At 34.4% G+C, this 18,908-nt stretch overlaps 1 protein-coding gene across 2 annotated transcripts; it reads left to right on the top strand.

Moving 5' to 3' along the window:
* The first annotated feature begins 4,936 nt into the window (after positions 1–4,936).
* LOC120083170 lies at positions 4,937–16,370 on the top strand. Of its 2 annotated transcripts, none has more exons than XM_039038782.1 (10): positions 4,937–5,161; positions 7,417–7,477; positions 7,559–7,824; positions 7,977–10,516; positions 10,638–10,759; positions 12,251–14,083; positions 14,777–14,825; positions 14,945–15,189; positions 15,307–15,414; positions 15,569–16,370. In XM_039038782.1, exons 3-10 carry the CDS (start codon positions 7,632–7,634, stop codon positions 15,801–15,803), a joined length of 5,325 nt encoding a protein of 1,774 aa, XP_038894710.1. In that variant the 5' UTR covers positions 4,937–5,161; positions 7,417–7,477; positions 7,559–7,631; the 3' UTR covers positions 15,804–16,370. The 2 variants fall into 2 exon arrangements, with proteins under 2 accessions (XP_038894710.1, XP_038894711.1); XM_039038783.1 differs by having other exon boundaries at positions 4,937–5,159; positions 7,577–7,824.
* The last annotated feature ends 2,538 nt before the right edge of the window (positions 16,371–18,908 follow it).

The raw sequence follows: 18,908 nt of genomic DNA on the forward strand, positions 1-18,908 counted from the left end.
ATAAATATAACTCTTATAGTATATGATGCATGAGCATGCTCTTACTTAATTTAAAGCATGCTTCTCTAAATCATAACACTTATAATAAAGAGATGATGCATGACCAATGCATAACCTAAGGTGAGATTTCTTTTATATGGCATATCATATGACATATAAATAAACATACATCCTATGTACATTCACAAAGATTAATGGACTGGGATGAACCACCTCAAAAACCGAAAAGAAAAATTCTATCTATTACATTTTTCATTAGTAAACCGGTTCACAAGTGAGCCAGGTCTTGAACCGCGTGGGTGAAGCTCCCATCGTTTAGTAAATACGGCTGGGTATACGATCATTTAGCTACGATCGAGTACCAATAACTATGCGATGAAGTATGAGGTACCCGGTCATTTAGCGCACAAGAGAAAACACGCGAGTTCTAAACGATCGTTTAGACGACAACATAGCTGCTAAGCCCGATCGTCTAGACGATCACTTAACAAGCGATTAGTAAACGATTTACTCCACAATCGTGTAGTCAGTAGCTAAATGATGAAGCTTGTTGAGTTATACGATCATCTAGTGCGCGCGCGTAAACCAGCTCCCGAGTATTCGATACTCAACGATCATCTACCCCATCGTTTACACGACTCGGCCAATGCTTGGTCATCTTCATCCTCGAAGAACAGTAACCCTTGCCTTAAAGTTTCTTCACAAACGACTCACATACTCAAACAACTTTGAAATTACAGGCTCGATAGCAATTGATATGCCAAAAAATGCAGAGGCCTTTACAATTAACTCCAAATGTAAAATAATTTAAACAACTAAAGGCTTCATCCTAGAAACTCCATTAATCCCACATCCACAAACTATTTAATGCTTAAACAGAGAGCAAACATGCTTTTATCCACCGAGAAAGTAAATGCAATTCTTTGTATCAATGAATCTGGAATATCATAATCTGACTCTGATCCGAATTGAAGGAACTCTTATACAAGAGTACCTCTGAGCGAAAGCGAATCGTTCTAAACTCATTGTGATGGAATTACCGTATTTACATTCTAACATAACAAATATGCACTACACAACTAATTACAGACATGCTTAGAACAATAAATAACAAGAGAACGAAATATGTACCAGTTAAAGAATTATTCTTCACCAAAATCTCGCTCTCGAACAATGGACTGCTCATCTCGTTCTCACTAGAACGTCCAAGCAATCGTTCACCAAATCACCGGTCGTCTACCCTCGAATGAACTCCACACGAACGCAGCAATGGGGATGGCACCACCACTTAGAACTCTTGGTATTCTCGGTGTGAAAATCCAAGAGGTATGGGCTCTATTGGACTTGGTAGAGGGAAGGAGGAGAGGAAGATCGTATACCACGACCAAGCAAGTAGGAGAATATCGGGGTCTATCATATAGACAATGCTTGATTGTTTAGGAAGCGGCACACGATCGTTTAATAAATAGGCTGCGATCGTATAGACGATCAATCGTTTAGTAAACGCTTGGGCACGCGATCGTTTAGAAAAAAACTAGACAATCGTTTAGCAAATCCTATGCGATCATTTAGAAAGAGGCTCGTATGTTTAAGATCGTTTAGAAACGTTGAGCTATCGTGTAAGCTCTCGGTTTGCTATATGATGGGCAGTATATAACTCGTGAGCGAATTCTCTGATCTTTTGCAAAATGAAAACGATTTTCATTTTATTCTTCAGTTATGAAAACTAAATGAAACCTCCGACTATCACACGGTTACAGAGAAAACGCCGACACAATTATCCTATAATTGTCCAATTAAAATAATAAATATTATCATATTATATTCATTGACCTATGGTTTAATATCACATATAAACCGTAGCCTTTTCTCTTCTGCTGGATATAAATCATATTTATATCATTTTTCTCCAAATAATGTATCTCGTACATAAAGTCAATCATATCATATATAATTAACCAGTTCAATCATATCATATATAATTGAACTCTCTCTTGTCATTTTGAACATTTCAAACTAACCCAAAAACTGATTCTCAACTTGAATCCATTGAACTACCAAGGGGACCTCATGGACTTATAGAATCCATCTATTAAAATGTTTACTTAACTTATTTTTATAATAAAAAATTGATTAGATTAATGCAATTATTTTTTTACATACATAATTAACTAAATATCTAAGGATATCTTAAATATATTTAATTAGTAAAGTAGGATTTGTCATATTTAGTAGTACGAAATCTATCTTTCAACAACAATAATAATCGATTACTTATTTATTTATTTTTTTACAATCAAACAATTATTTATCGAGGTTGATTTTAATTTGATATTTCATTACAAGCATATAATCATCATCGATTATTTATAACCAAATAGTTATCTATTAGATTGATTTCTATTACTTCATTCACTTTTAACCTAACATATTTATAAACAAATTTTAGTATTGTTTATTAACATATCATATCTTTATATAATTTTTCACTTTTTTTATAATATATTATTTATTAAAATATATTTTCTTATATTATTTAATTTAAATTTATATTTCTAATGTTGAAGTTAATTAATTATAAAAATATTAATCTTAATTATAAAGTACTCAGTTTTCAAATATTTACCACTAAAACTGTTATTGATTCTTAATTATACCAATATACTCAATGATACTTATTTTTTATTAATTGATCTATTACGATGGTATATGATTGACATGTTTAATTTTATAAATTAAATAAAAATATAATTTTTATTCATAAAAGTATGATAGCATTTATAAAGCCTCAAATCAAATTGCTCCTAAATTATCAAAATTTCCTTGTTTTGTCCATGAATTTTTAAAAATAGGTTTAAAAATTTCTTACATAAATGTATTTTTATTGTTTTTAAATTAGAAAAAAAATTTAAAAAAATTTACTCTATCTAAACTTATTATTCAAATCCAAAGTGTCACAGTTATTAAATATAGTAGCAAAATTAGTTCCGGTATCTTTTTTTAAACTATTCTTAAAAAAATCACGGACTAAAAGAAATAATATATATTTTAGAAACTAGAACCAAATACATCTATTAAGGAAAAAAAAAATAATCAACTACTAGGAATATGTCTTGAAAACTAGCCAAACATACTTATCATTCAAAATTCAAAGACTAACAAATACTTTCCGAACACTTTTCTCTTGTGTTGCATTGTGTTAAAATAAATCACTATTTAAAACTTATTTCTCATTGTTTAGTACATTTTTCCCTAATAAAATATAAGTAGCAATAACCACATGATGATCATTTTGATTGTGTTTAACAGACAGCTGCATTTATTTTATAGGTCAATCATAACTTCTAGATGTATTTATCATGTAAACGAAGTTTGAAGTGGGGTATTGGATTGTTTTCATGGATAGTTGTATCAATTTAATTCTCGTACTACAATAAAAACAACATGCCTCGAGATCTATAAAATTTCGTTAATAGATGAAAAAAAAAATATCATGTAGAATTTGTTACCTTTCACGTTACAATGTCTTGAAAAATGTCTTAGCATGGTGCAAGACATGTCATATATGATAGAAAGACATGCCAACAAATATGCATTCACACACTAACACATAAGAAACCAATCTCAAACCAGAATCAACACGATAAGTAACGTATTACAAAAACATGTCGCTCAAATTTTGTCTGCAATAAAACTAGCCAGTCATACAACATAAACAAACCTCTTAACATATATTTTAGTCACCGAGTTATATTTAAGTTAACATATTTAAATATTTGACATTTAATACAAATGTACGATAGACTAATTAGTTGGACTATGACGTACATGTGTGCTATATTTTAGTGATTCTATACATACACCACTTCTAAATATGTATTTAATCATTCAAAATTAATTTCATGTTTAATATTATAATTTTAAATGAAATTTCATATCATCAAAATTGATTTCTATTTATTAAAAAAACAAATAACTATTTGAGACTTACTCCTAAATATCGTAATGTCGATGTACGAGTACAAGTTAAGTTCAAAATATGGAGCATGGATATTGGATAAGTCGATTGAAGAGCGGGCAATCACAAACAATCATCGACGTTTTGAAGTAATGTTCAATCACCATGGTTTTTAGTTTTCTAAAAATAAAAACAATACATGTTTGGTAGGCTGATAACTATTTTTGGTTTCACGATTTTCAAAAACAAAAAACAATGCATGTTTGATAAGAGTTTCGTTTTTCGTTTTTCGTATTTTTGTAATTAAGTCTATTTTCTCTTATTTTCTTACAATGGTTTGCATATTTATTAAGTACAAGAGTATAGTTCTTAGTTAAATTTTAAAAACAAAAACAAGTTTAAAACCATTTTTTTAGTTTTCAAATTTTGACTTTATTTAAAAAAACATAGATATAAAAGTAGATAATAAAATAAGAAATTTAGAGATGCAAGAGATGTTTTCGGGCTTAATTATTTTTTAAACCATTTTATTTTTTGTTTTCAAAAATCTATTTTTGGTTTTAACTTTCAAATTTACTTATAAACTAAATAAATTTAAAATTTGAAAATTGGGCATAAGCATAAAAAAAGGGGCAAGTTTGATTATTTTCCAAATGACTATTTTAATTTACCCTTTTTACCCCCCAGAAATCTAATGGGTCGATCGGTGCAAGCCTTATGACAGAATCCTAAGATCTGGGCTCTGGTCGATTGAATTGGGCTCGGGCCTGGTTTTATAGGACCAGCCCAAGCCCAAGCCCAAGCCCAAACCCAAGCCCAAGCCCAACGATGATATCAGTACACATTAAAGTCACGTGCATAAACTCATTATTGGGAGGAAGAAAAACATGAATTCTCAGTACCTCATTGGGCAATGGCAATGGCGATAGGGATAGTAATCGGGGCTCACATACATTCGGACCCAAATCACCCATATTCATCCCGAACCTCAGCTTCGGTCCGAGCCTCGGTTCTGTGCCCCAGTTCGTTGAAATTTTCGCACTCTTTCGATCACTTTATCTCTCTCTCTCTCTCTCTCTCTGAGCTCGGGGAGGCTCATATAGTCGTATCTCTCTCTCTCTCTGATTCAAACCCTAACACTCCAAAATCCAGCATTATCAGAGGATCGCCTTCAAGTTTTATACGCAAGCTCATCAAATCAGTGTGAGTTCGTTGCCTCCTTCTTTTATATTTTAAAACCCTAATTTTCCCCCTTTTCTGCGGGTCATTTGTTTTGAGAAATAGTAAATAGATGATTTAGTGGCGGCGTCTTGTGGTCGGGCAGCTTGTTACAGCTCGTACTGTTTTTTTGCACCTTCTCCTTGGGTTAATCTGGAGAAAATTTGTGGCTTATGTCCATGTTTGGTTGTCATAAAAATGGAGGGGGCAGGATGGGATTGGTTTTGTTTATGGTGTGTCTTTTACTTCCCTTTGTCGATAATGGAGTTTTCAGACGAGTCTAGTGCTGTTGCCCGTGTTACTGCAACATGGGGTCTCTCAATCCCCATCCCCATTTTCGTATTTTTTTTGCTTATCACGTGTTTGGTAAGCTTTTCTGGGATCTGGGGAAGAAGGTTTTTTACAATGCAATGTCGTAATATTTGCTCTGCGGTCCATAAATACTGCGAAAATGGGTGGTCACGTTCGTTCAATGGTTCTTTTAGAGAGATAGGTGTCCTGCTTATGTGGTACATGGAGTCTACCGAACATCTATTGAGAATATACCCAATCATTTTTATGTTATGGCTCGTGGAAATACTAGTATTCATGAAAATGGCTTCTCATATTCTTATGTTCCCTGGACATTGTTGATTTTATGGTCTTTGTTTCTTTGTTTTTACCGTTATGAAAAGGACTTGAAGTAGCAGGTCAATTTTCACAAGGATCCCATTCTGCTTAGTGTTGTAACTTTCATCTCACGTGGTTCATTGCTTGGTCTATAAGGCTACATTCACTAACCATGCACTTTATGGAGTGCAATTATAACGATTTTAGAAGTTATACCTCCGATCTGTTCAGTTGTTGATTGGATGGCTAGGTTTCTTTCCATTTTCTTTCCCTTTTGTACTGGCTACCTTCAGGTTGGGTTTGGTGTTTTTATCACGACGTATTGTAATACCCTTTGTTCTTGTTTTTGTGTTAAACTAGAAAAATAGCCAATTTACACCTCATAAACTATTGTTGATGCCGAACAACAAAATATCATTTTCTGGAAACTCTATACTCCAGTAGCTAAGAAGAAAAAAGGATGCTCTCTCTACCTCATTAAACAGATAAATAAAGATATTTAAAATTTCTAAACACTAGGAAAGACTATGGTGGTTCAGAACCTATGAATAAAAGTTAAATCTAAATCCATGTTAGTCTAGGAACAGCAACCTGAAAAGGATAGAGATCAGAAACTGGAAAGGTAAAAGAAATTTAAACTCAACAAAGACTATGGTGGTTCAGAACCTATGGATAAAAGTTAAATCTAAATCCATGTTAGTCTGGGAATAGCAACCTGAAAAAGATAGAGATCAGAAACTGGAAAGATAAAAGAAATTTAAACTCAACATTCAGGTCAGTTTAAATGGTTAAAAAATGGCCTTTACGTGGAATCACGAAGGAAAATCATAGGTTCTTATTCTTTGGAGCTTTAGAGCCTCTCTTCCTTAGGTATGATTTATGAAGTCTTACGAGGACCAAAGAGGATATCTATAAAACTCCAGGTTAGGAACGGGACAAAGGAAAAGAAGTATGGGGTTTTTTTTGTTGCCTTTGGTTGGTTTTCTGTCCGTTAATTTTTAAAGTCCACATTCTGATTGTAAATGATATACTAATATGGGCAACACTTGCTGTAGCTAGACTGAGAAAATTGCACAATTTACTGTTTGTAATGTTACATGTAGAAGGTTTATGAAGCTACCTAAATCAAATGACATCGAACCTCTTTTGATGATTACGAATGGGTCCTTTTTGGACTATTTGTATAGTTTCTATTTTTTTTTAATGGCCCTTATGTTGGTTTGGCCTTTGTTTTTATGGTCATTTCGTTTGTCTTCATTATTCTTAATGTAAGATGTTCCTTCAATTAAAAAGATGGTTTCAAGTGATAACTGAAATGGACACTACATGACTATTTTTCTGATTTAGCAGTTTTTAGACTTTAACTGCTCCCTCATATTTATTTACATTGTTTTGATAAGAATAATTGTTGTGTTGGAAGAAATACATAATTAAAGACGTGATTTCTCTTTCTAATGTGGGGGTGGGTGGGTGGTTTGGGAAGGTGTAATCATTACGAATTGCATTCCCATCTTCCTTGAGTAGGCAATGATGAGTAATTATCTATATTTGTGTTGTAACTCCTTGCTAGTTTCTCTGTCCTTAAAATCTATTTTCGATTTATTATGATTTAATGGAGTGGCTATATGCAGGATAAATTGGAACGGTTTCATCTTATGGCAATTCTGAGAAATCTTAAATGACCAAAAGAGGGTAGGTTTCTGTCAACAATCATACTCAAGAAATTTACATGTGTATTCATGGTAGAAGGCATGGATTTTAAACAATTTATAGCTTTTATTTTTCTTCTAGGTACCTATATTCACACCAAAAGTCATTACGAGCAGAACAGTGGGGTTGACCATCTATGCCTGGAAACGAAGTTGGAGACAGGGTCCACAATTTCTTTGGCCAAGAGAATTTGTACCAGGGCCAGCATCAGTCCCAGGCTGCTGATGGAAGCTGGGCTGGTCTGAATAATAATCTATGGGTTAGAAACCAGCGAGAGATTAATTCTCCTTTTATTTCAAATTTGAAGAATTATAATGCACATCAACCAGGTATTACTTTATGGTTTCTCAATGAATTAATTCTTTCTTTTGTACTTTGCGCACGTGTGTGATGAATGGATCATCGTTATTCCTCTCTCTCTCTCTGTTTTTTTTTTCCCGGTAGCATCTACTGTATTTTGTTTATATTTTTTCCCTAGCAGATTCTGGAGGACTTGGTCAGCCTTCTCATTCACTTCATGGTTTGAACTTCTCTCAATCATATATAAGTCCCGAGATTGGAAGAAGTGAGTCTCAAAATCAACATCAAACTCTGAATGGTTATGCAGCAGGCCAACAACTTTTCCATGCAAGGCAAATTGAAGCAAACTTTTTAGGTGCAGATGCAGTATCTGATAGGCATGTAACATCGAGAGGCCTATCTATTCATGAAGCACAACAAGTGAATAATCCTGAACTAAGCAAGAAAAATGTAGCTAGGTTGGAAACTACTGATTCTCCTGTAAATTTTGATTTTTTTGGGGGTCAACAGCAATTGAGTAGCAGGAATCCCAGTGTGACACAGATTTTGCCTAAGCAGCAGCCTGGGAATCCTGACATGCAGCTTCTGCAACAACAAGCAATATTGTCACAGATACAAGAACTTCAGAGGCAACACCAATATCAGCAGCAGGAAGCAAGACAACATGGTTCAATGAATCAGATTTCATCCAGTTCGAAGCTGGCAGCAGGAAACCATTCAGCAACGCTGATTGATGGCATTCCTGTTAACGAGTTGTCTAGCTCTCCTTGGCAGCCTGAGCATATGGGGAGCAATACAAACTCATTGCAGCATAGTTTGTCTACACCAATTCAGGGTCCCTCTAGTGGATTTGTATTTCCTTCTGAGCAGCAACAAGCACTGCGCATGATGGGTTTAATTCCTGAACAAGTTGATCAATCTTTGTATGGGGTTCCTATTTCTACTGCGAGTAGTTTTCTAGGTTCAAATTCTCTCATTCCAACAGATAAACCTGCTATGCAGCAGTTATCTGTTATTAACAACACCCTTTCAGGGAGCCATTATACTTCATACCCAGATCAGGTTAGCATGCAAGATGGAATGATTGTAAGACAGGATTTCCAGGGGAAAAGTATGTTTGGCATGTCTGCTAGTCAAGGTTTAAATGGTGGATTAAATTCTGAAAACTTGCAGCATGTGAATCTCCAACACAGAAATGTGTCTATGCAGGAGTTCAGTGGCAGACAAGAGTTTGATGGGCGATCAGAAGTGTCCCAGGAGAAGACAATGGCACAGGTTGCTCCATCGCAGAATGTGGCTACGTTAGATCCCACTGAGGAGAAGATTTTGTATGGTTCGGATGACAACTTGTGGGATGCTTTTGGCCGGAGTGATAATATTACAACTGGTGGTTTCAACATGGCAGATGGTAGTGATTTTAATTCTGGATATTCCTTTTTACAGAGTGGAAGTTGGAGTGCTTTGATGCAGTCAGCTGTAGCAGAAACTTCAAGCGGGGATATGGGAGTTCAAGAAGGGTGGGGTGGTGCAAACTTTAATAATAGTGGGCCTCCAAATGGGAATCAGCAACATTCAGATACTAATGACAGTGCAAAACTTCAACCGGTTTGGGTCGATAACAACTTGCAGACATTGAATTCTAGACATTCTTCTGTCTCTTCCGAGGCGAATAATAAGCCCAATAATTATATTAACTCAGCCAATGTACCTGCATTTCAGCAACCAGGCCATAAATCATTCTTTCAACAAACTGAAGGCTTTCAGAACAGTAGTGCCCAAAGTTCAACTCCTCCATCATTGGAAGGTGAAAGAAAGTGGATAGACCGTAATCTGCAACAGAAGTCACTTGCTGAAGGTCGAAATTTATCTGAAAACGAAGGTAATACATCAGGTGTGGAAATCAATGCAGATAATTTGTCAGGTTCTTGGCTCCGTCAACAGAGTGTGTCCTCTTATAATAGCCAACCAAGCAAGCCTAATGGTTGGAGCTATATTGAACCGATGTTCTCCCATGGAAGTAACAATATGAAAAATCATGAGAATCATAACATGTCACAATCTTCTCAGGGTGGAGATCATAAGCGATCTATACGTGAAGAGATGGGTCCTTCTGCTACTTTCAAGCAAAACCATGATTCAATTTCTAACCCAACTCATGAATTGCAGCATGCAAATCATGGTGTTGAGAACTCGCAGGTGTACAATGAAGGTTCTAATTTAATAAATAATGCTGCAGCAGCCAATGCTAGCAGTTTAAGAGATGACGTAGGAAGCAGGCAACAGAATCCAATAAATCGTAACCTTTCCTTTTGGAAAGATGCTAATTCTTCAATGGACTTAAAAGAAAGTGGTTTTGGGGCAAAACAGCATCATATCGATAAGGGCTCTCAATTGGAATCACCTGGGAGCAGTTGCCTAGAAAAGGGCGCAACTGAAATGCATGAGATTGAAAATTCAAATGCTAGTGATACACACACTTCTGGAAGCAAACAAAAAGTAGGAGGTAATAGCAGCCGGAAGCCATCTGTAACTCCTCGAAGATTCCAGTATCATCCAATGGGGAATTTAGATATGGATGTGGAACCTTCTTTTGGAACAAGCCATGTAACACAGCCACAGGCTCATGTGCAGCAGAACTCTCATGGATTTAAAGGCGGTGAGCTGAGTAATCTTAGGCAACCCAAATCTGGAACAGAGGGCAATTCAATTGAAGTTGAAAAGGTGATTGTGATTTCAGTTTGTTGTAATGCCCATTCTTTTAATCTTGTTCTTTTGTATATTTCTAATTTTGAGTATACATTCAAAATTTCCGTGATTAATGGAGGCTTAAGCTTGTTTTCAGAGTGAAATGAGAGCCTTTGGAGATTTACCTTCTAAAAGAATGCTTCCACCATTTGGATCTCGTTTTTCTTCTTCGGATAAACTTGCTGGTCATGATCCGCGACATGTGGCCTTCCCATCAAGGTAGTTTGACACTTGAACAATGGTTTATTATCCTTTATGCAATTTATGCTTGATGTTAATACCATTTATGCAACTGCTGATTTATATATATATATATATATATATATATATATTGGGATAAGAAACCGTGTAGTCAGACAGAAATAAAAGAATTTACAAGGGCAAAAATAAACCCAATGAAACATAAATCCAAGAACTAAGACTAACTACACTCTTTATAAAGAAAAGTAGACATAGATATTACTACCATTTATGCAATTTATGCTTGATGCTACTGCCATTTTCTTTAATCCTTCATCAAGTATTTATTTCAGTAATACTAATACATATGACTTCCAATCTTGCAATTATCTTTTTTAATTTTTTTTATATCAATCATTTAACAAAGTTTTGAAGCCATTCAGGAACCTAGCACTTGACCTATTACATATGACTTCAAATATTATTCACGATGTACATTTGATCAGCCTAGGTTTTGATTTCTGTTAAAAAAATTATAAAAATGAACAAGGACTAGACTGGTTTTTATGCCAAGTTTAGGACTAAATAGAAAATCTGGTAGTTTAGGGGAAAAAATGTAATAAAAAGTTGAGGGACTAAAATGGGGTTGTGACCTTATAACTATTATCTATCATTGACTTATGCTAATTGAAGGGTTTTCTTTGAGTTATCTTCTTGGCTTGGTTACGAGGTGGATATCTTGCCTTGCCTTGCCTTTTCTTTTTCTGTTGTGGTTTTGTTCGATACAATATATACTCGTGATTGGTTAAGGAGAGTTTGGTTTCTTATTTAAACAAACCACAATTTGATTGCTATTTTGAATTCATTATCTTTCATGCTATGAGTTGGTGTAAATGCACATCTTTCTTCCCTTTTGACTAATTGGACTTGTGTAACTCCTTTGGCTTGGGCTTTGCCCCTTTTTGTAATTTTCATACATCAATAAACAAAGTTTTTTAATTGAAAAAAACCACAGAGGGAGACATAAGCATAGTTTGAAGGGTTGTTTTCAAGTATAGGAAACGAACCAAAATATTTACAAATATAGCAATTTTCGCTGTCTATCTGTGATAGATTGCGATAAACTACTATCTATGTCATGATAGACACAAATAGTAGTCTATCGTGGTCTATCACAGATAGATTGTGCTGCGATATTTTGCTATTATTTGTAAATATTTTCAGCAGTTTCGTTATTTAAAATAATTTTCCTAATTTGAACAGTGTTTCATCAACTGTTAATTTAAAAATGTATCCCGACCATCTATTAGATTGTATCAAAGGGTAGCCATAATTTACCAAATTTTCTGTTCAAAGGAGGTTTCTCTTAATTTTGTGTATGAGCTTAGAAATTGGTGAGTTCATTTTACCACCTTTTGTATGATTTCTGAATTATCACATTAATGTGTGGGCATTTATATGTTTCTGGATTATGTATTTCTATTCGAATGTTGATTTAAGTAACGTCCTTATTTTTTATTGATTTGCCAGCCAAAATATGCTTGAGCTTCTTCACAAAGTGGATCAACCAAGAGAGCATACTAATGCAACACATAGTCCCTCTTACCGAAATCATTCTTCAGAAATGGGTGAAGCAGAAACTTCTGATGGATCAGTTGGTCAAACACCACGAAATCAGTCCTCCGATTCTCAAGTTTTTGGTTTGCAACTGGGCCCCCCTCAACGATTGTCCATGCAAGATGCTGCTTTATCTTCTCAATTTTCCTCACCCATGGTTATGAATTCAACCAATTCCACCTCTGAAACGGGAGAATGTGGCCATATGTTGCCTCCTGTAGCCTCTAAACAGAGGGATTTGAGAAATAATTTAACTGGACCTTCTGGACATAGTGGCAATAAAAGCCCTCATATCAATGCTCAAGGAAACTTGGCTGCAACTTCTCAATCTGCCTTTCCTTATCCTAGAAGTCATCTTCAAAATCAGCACTTTGTTGCGAATCACTCTGCTAATGTATTTTCAGATAGAATTGGTATTCATTCAAGAAATTTTGATAGCTCTTCTGAGCGAGTTGAAAATAGTCATATGTTATCGACAGATATTTCCAGAAGTGATCTCCAAATGAACCTGGTTTCTTCTGCTGATGCATCTCAGCATAGCAGTGGGGATATATCTAATGCACAATATTCCCCCCAGCTTGCCCAGGAATTGGGTTCTGTGTCTATGTCTCAACGTGCCGCTTTCTCAAAACTATCGCCTAATGAGTGGGCAAATGTTACAACCCAGAAACATTCACTACATGCGGATCCATCAAAAGCTGCCTCAGATTTGTTCAAATCTCGTATGCATATGGACAATTCGGACAAGAGTTTTTCAGGACAAAAAGAGATGGACAGCCGAGAGAAATTGGAACTAGAGGCTGTGGTCCATGGTGAAAATTCCATCAATATGCAAAATATTATTGGGGGAGAAAAGCAAATGCAAGAAAGCCCTTCGAAGCAAGTTTCAGGTGGGAAGAGTGAAACTTCCCTGCAAGCCACAACTGCAACAGGTGGACAGGAATCTTCTGGGCATCACTCATTAGGTGCATCTCCATCGAATTCTATGGGTACTCGAGTAAATATTGACCCTTCTGGCCATTCTCTGCGTCCAAACATTAGTTCACAGCAGCATTACTCCTTAATGCATCAAATGCAGGCCATGAAAAATGCAGATAATGACCCAACTAACAGGAGTGGGAAGAGATTTAAAGGTCCAGATTCTGGTTTGGATTCTCAGCAAGTTGCTATGGATGGGGGCCAACTTTTATCACATGGACACAGTAATGCCATCAGAGAGTCATTACTTAACCATGCTTCCAATTCACGTGTAGATGCAGCAGCGGCAATTTTTTCATCAAAGAAGGGTGATGCCTATGTATCATCTAGTAGTGACATTGCATCTTCTGTAAGAAGCGAGCACTCTCAAATCAGTCCTCAGATGGCACCATCTTGGTTTGATCAATATGGAACATTTAAAAATGGACAAACTTTAACAGTATTTCCTGGATCTAAAAATGCAACCATGAAGCCGCCTTTAGTTCAACCTTTGGTTGTTGAGAAGCCTCCGGATGGTTTCAATGCTCAAAATTCTGCGAAGCAAGCAAATGCTTCTGCTGATGGTAGTGAGCACATTAATGCAAGGGAAAGTTCAACTCTTATTTCGATAGAACACAGAAATTTATCTGCAGGTCAACCTTTGCCACTTAATTTCATTAATCAAAGTTTGGTTGCTGCCAGACCAAAAAAGCGCAAAAGCTCTGCACCTGAACTGTTACCATGGAATGAAGAAATGACACAAAGTTTTAGAAGGCTGCAGGATATAAGGTTGTTCTATTTCCCTAGTAATGAAACCAAATTTTTTTAATTTAAAGGAAAGGAACTGCTAGATAAGGTTGGACTAGAGATTTGTAACTGCAAACTGACTGCTCAAAATACAAAAAAGGATTTATTGCACCATTACCCAATGTTTTATTAGTGTCTCTGATTGATTAGGGTAAAGGATGGGAATGCTTTGAAAATAAGGGTGAAGGATTGGATTGCTTCGATAATTTACAATAACGTTCTGGTGAAAAAAGTCGATCCATTCTTGTCTTACAAAATTTGGTTCTTGTTATATACTGTTAGATGATATAATTAAATTTATCTTCACCTATTAGCTTAAGTTTTTGGGTCAATCGGTGATTTAAGATGGTATTAGAGCAGGTTAGTTCAGGATGTCATGTGTTCAAATCCCTACCATGTTATTTCCTCTCCAATTAATATTATTTTCATTTATTTGACTCTTCATCATATTTCAAGTCCACAAGTAAAAATTGATATACTATCTTAAATCATTGATTGGTCCAAAAGTGTTCGGGTCATTTGGTGATTTAAGATATACATATACATTCTTCATCCTGTGCAACAAGTTATCTCGTGGAAGGTGGATTTCATGGATTTAGAATATTGCTTGATTTATTTATTTACTGTTTTTTAATGCTGTTCTTATGTACGTCAACTGCTGATTTCTGTCTGCAGCATGGCGGATGTTGACTGGGCTCAGGCAACAAACCGGCTGACTGAGAAGGTATGCTAATTGCTAAACTATGCTCTTCTTGAGTAGCTGATATTTGTTATTCCAGATCTCTGATTTAGTCAGTTATTCTATTAAAAAAATGGCTCTTATTGCGTTCAACCCTTTGACAGAAAGAAGATGAAGTTGAAATGATCGACGATGGACTGATGATAAAACTGAAGAGGAGGCTTAATTTGACCACACAGCTAGTTCAACAACTCCTTCGTGCTCCTCCTTTTACAACTCTCTCTTCAGATGCCAGCTTACATTATGAGAGTGTGGCTTACCTTGTTGCGAGACTAGCATTAGGGGATGCTTGTAATATAGTTTCTTCCACAGGAACTGATAATACCTTGCATCCAGAAAGCAGAGATCCGTAAGAATTTTCCTCTACGATTTTAAAGTTTTGAATGTCCATGCAAGGACGACAGGTCACATTGTTTCCATTATTTGTTTATACTAATACAATGGCTTATTTGTATGTTTCTTTTAGCCTTCCTGAGAGACCTAAGGTATCGGGAAAAACTGGTGATCATAAAATTATAGAAGTTGTGGAGGAGTTCACAAAACGGGGACAGAATTTGGAAGATGATTTATTGAGGTAGCTTCTTGTATTGTTTTAGCTTTTCAATCGCACTTTTTTCACCTTTTTGGTGTCTGCTGATGCTGCTATTACCTTGTTTACTGACCTTATTTGGTTGTCAATTTTATGTGATTTACTTAAAATTAGTAATCAGTTGTTTTTGCCATGCCAGAGTGGAGAAGAGAGCTTCAATCTTAGATTTGAGAGTGGAATGCCAGGATCTTGAAAAGTTCTCCGTCATCAATCGGTTTGCCAAGTTCCATAGCCGAGGACAAGTTGATGGAGGTGAGGCCTCATCATCCTCTGATTTAACCGCAAGTTCTCAGAAATCTTGCCCCCAGAGATATGTTACTGCACTTCCCATTCCTAGAAATCTTCCTGACAGGGTACAATGTCTTTCACTTTAATTATTAATTGATTGATTTTGTTCGCGTCGGCCAATTATCTCTACATCCCTAATGCTTCTCTGGTCGATTTTCTTTCAACTTAAGTCAATATGCTTCACAAATAGAACCATACAAATGGGAATGTCAGAGAGAAATGATTTCTAAGTTATCTCCTTGAAATCAATTGAGGATGTTAGATATGTGCAACTTAGGTCATCAATGTCATTTTGAGTAATATAAATAGGTCCCTTCACACTTAATGTACAAAAGAAATTGCAATGCTCTGTCTTTCTTCTCTTTTCCTTTTTTCTTTTCCTGCAAACGGGAGGGCAGAAGAAGTGCGGTTGTTTTCCAGAAGTCTCCATGCATCCCTAAACCCAGGTATTAATTGTACTTGTTTGGGTTTCTTATTCACGATTTAAGCTTTAGCCTTTCTTATTTAGGAAAAAAGAAAATGAGTGTTAGATGTGGAGGCACAGAGTTGGGCTCGAAGTTAGTGTGCTGATATTTCAATTTACAGATTATTTGGCCGTTACATGTAAAAATTGTAAATCTTTATCAGTATTTTAGCTGAAGTAATAAAATTTTTTTTTTTATCAAGTGTTTACTTTTAGTTATATACCCCAATCATCATATTTGTTGTCAATGTCATGATCCGTTCTCCAATTTGGTTCAACTATCCCAGTCTGTCTACTCAGGGGCATTGTGGTTATTTTGGTCAATTCCACCGGAGGTTTCAAGGTACCATTGCCCATCTGTGCTTTATTATGGTTCAAAGGATTTATCTCTTTGGCTTTTTTCCCCTCTTTTTCTTTTTTCTTTTTTTTTGGCAAATTGTAAAAATCAATCTAAAGTAAAAATCAATCTAAAGTATGGAGGTAGTTGTAATTACACCTCAAACTTATACCAATGTTAAAGTGGACCCTCAAACTTACAATAGTGATAGAAATTAGACTCCCAAAATAAAAATTGCATTCAAAGGTATACAATTTTTACAATTCCTACAATTATTGAGGGTCCAATTTTAACATTTGTGTAAGTTTGAGGGCTTAATTTTACAATTGAGAGTTTGAGAGAGTAATGGCTACTACCATCATACTTTAGTTTTAAGGGAGGTTTTTTGCAATTTGTCGTCTTTTTTTTTTCTTTATTTTTTTTGTAATAAATAGAATTTTAGCAAAATGATAGTCAGTTCCTAGAAGGTTAGTTGGCACCAAGAAAACCAATTCCTCTAAAATCTAGAAGACTTTTTTTCTTCCAGTAAATATATTCTCCCTCGTCTATGTTTGGAATAATTAGAATCTGTAACTGTTATTTGATTGTCATTCATCCAGTAATCTCGATGAGTTAGTGAATTGAGATACCGAAATAGCATTTGAAATTTTACATAAAGAATCAATTCGTTAGAGTAATTACTTTGAAAACCAAATCTTTGAGATTTCATAATTCTAGTTCTATGGTAAAAAAGCACGTTTAATGATTATTTTGTTTGATTATTCTTATGATTTATTTTGCTTGAAGTGATCAAGTTATATTACTTTTTTTAGATTCGTTTTTTTAAATTTTCTTGGATGAGTAATCATGATGACCGAATATTTAAAGGAGCAAGAAAGATTTGGGTTGACTTGATAATAAGAACCATTTAGTTGTCTTGGGGTTTTGTTGCTGTGACTTAATATTCCCTTTGTCCAACGATATTCTGTTTTAGATAAATATAGTTGCCCCGGTTTTATAGCATTTAATATTAGCCAAGATGAGGGGGAGAGAAGATTTAATCATGTTGAGGTTCTTATTATCTTGTATGAATTCAACATATTATACCAGCAAATCACCTAAAATCCAGGTGGAGGATGGTTGAGATCACAATGAAAAGTTGTTAAACTTGAAGGTAATATTAATTTTGTAAAATTAATGTTAAAATTAAGTTTATAAACGGCTTTCGAGTTAATTTTGTAAGGGCTAAAAAATAAAGGCAAGTTTTGAAAACCAAATAAATTGTTTTAAAAAAGGAAAATTTTCAAAAATAGAAAAATAAGAAAAATTATTTGTATAAAATAAAAAATTTTAATCTTCAGAGGCCAATAGAAGTATTTATCTATCAATGACAGAATTGATATAAGCTTATCATTAATAAATGCTAATAGATGTCATTCATACAAGATAATAGTAACTATTAGTATTTTTTTTTAGTTATTTTTGTAAATAGTTCGACATTTTTTCTATTCGTGAAAAGTGAAAATTTTTAAAATTATTTGTATTATAGTAAAAGGTTTCAAAAATGTTTTGTATTTTTGGAATTTTTTTTCTAAAAGAAAATATTTTTAAATATTTTTTATATTAAAAAAGGTGTCAGGCAAATATCCCTTTAAAAAACTTCTTATTATTTTTTAAAGATTCAGTGTGAAAACAAGTCAGATTTAAAAAATTAAAGATTCAGTGTGAAAACAAGTCAGATTTAAAAAATTAAACAGTTACGAGATTAAAGATATATATTTAAGGTTTGAATTTTGACTCTCGATATTTGTAGTTCTATATTCAAAACAAAACGTGTGACGAGTTTTGTATTTAAAAGTACATTATACTTATTTAACGAATTTGGAAGATTAGGCTATGGAGATGTGTCCTTATTCCGATTTTAAATGACCGAGAAATCAGTCTAACCTTTTCTCCTTTATTTTTTAATTCAAATAATCCTTTTTTGAATAACTAATCCAAGTTCATAGGATCCAAATTAATGCGAAAAAGAAAAATATAATTTTTTTTACTACAAAGTACAAACTGAGATCTTATTAAAAGGAAATTGTAGACTGTCCCCATGAAAGTCAAATATATTCTTTAACCTTAATTAATGGCAACGCCTTTATACAAAAACTAAAAGAAAATAAAAAAGAAGGAAAAAAAAAAAAGAATTAATGCCGACAAAAATGGGTGGATACTAATTAATAAAGAATGAAAGTGAAATGCTTTTTTCCTCCATAACATTTTATTTCCACGTTTTTAAACGCGGAATCTTTAATATTTTTAGGTCGACCTATTATTTATATTAATTTTAAGAAAGAAAAAGGTGACTGTGTAAACTTTGTTTTGAACTAACTAGGTGATGAAATATAAATATTATATGTTATT

Source organism: Benincasa hispida, chromosome 8 (genome assembly GCF_009727055.1).
Source record: "Benincasa hispida cultivar B227 chromosome 8, ASM972705v1, whole genome shotgun sequence".
Classification (NCBI taxonomy): Eukaryota; Viridiplantae; Streptophyta; class Magnoliopsida; order Cucurbitales; family Cucurbitaceae; genus Benincasa; species Benincasa hispida.

Excerpts from the sequence above, each read along its gene's own strand:
- LOC120083170 (XM_039038782.1), top strand. The coding sequence starts at position 7,632 with ATGCCTGGAAACGAAGTTGGAGACAGGGTCCACAATTTCTTTGGCCAA. Across the intron at positions 7,825-7,976 it reads TTATAATGCACATCAACCAG|ATTCTGGAGGACTTGGTCAG; the intron begins GTATTACTTTAT and ends TTTCCCTAGCAG. Across the intron at positions 15,415-15,568 it reads TTGGAAGATGATTTATTGAG|AGTGGAGAAGAGAGCTTCAA; the intron begins GTAGCTTCTTGT and ends TTGCCATGCCAG.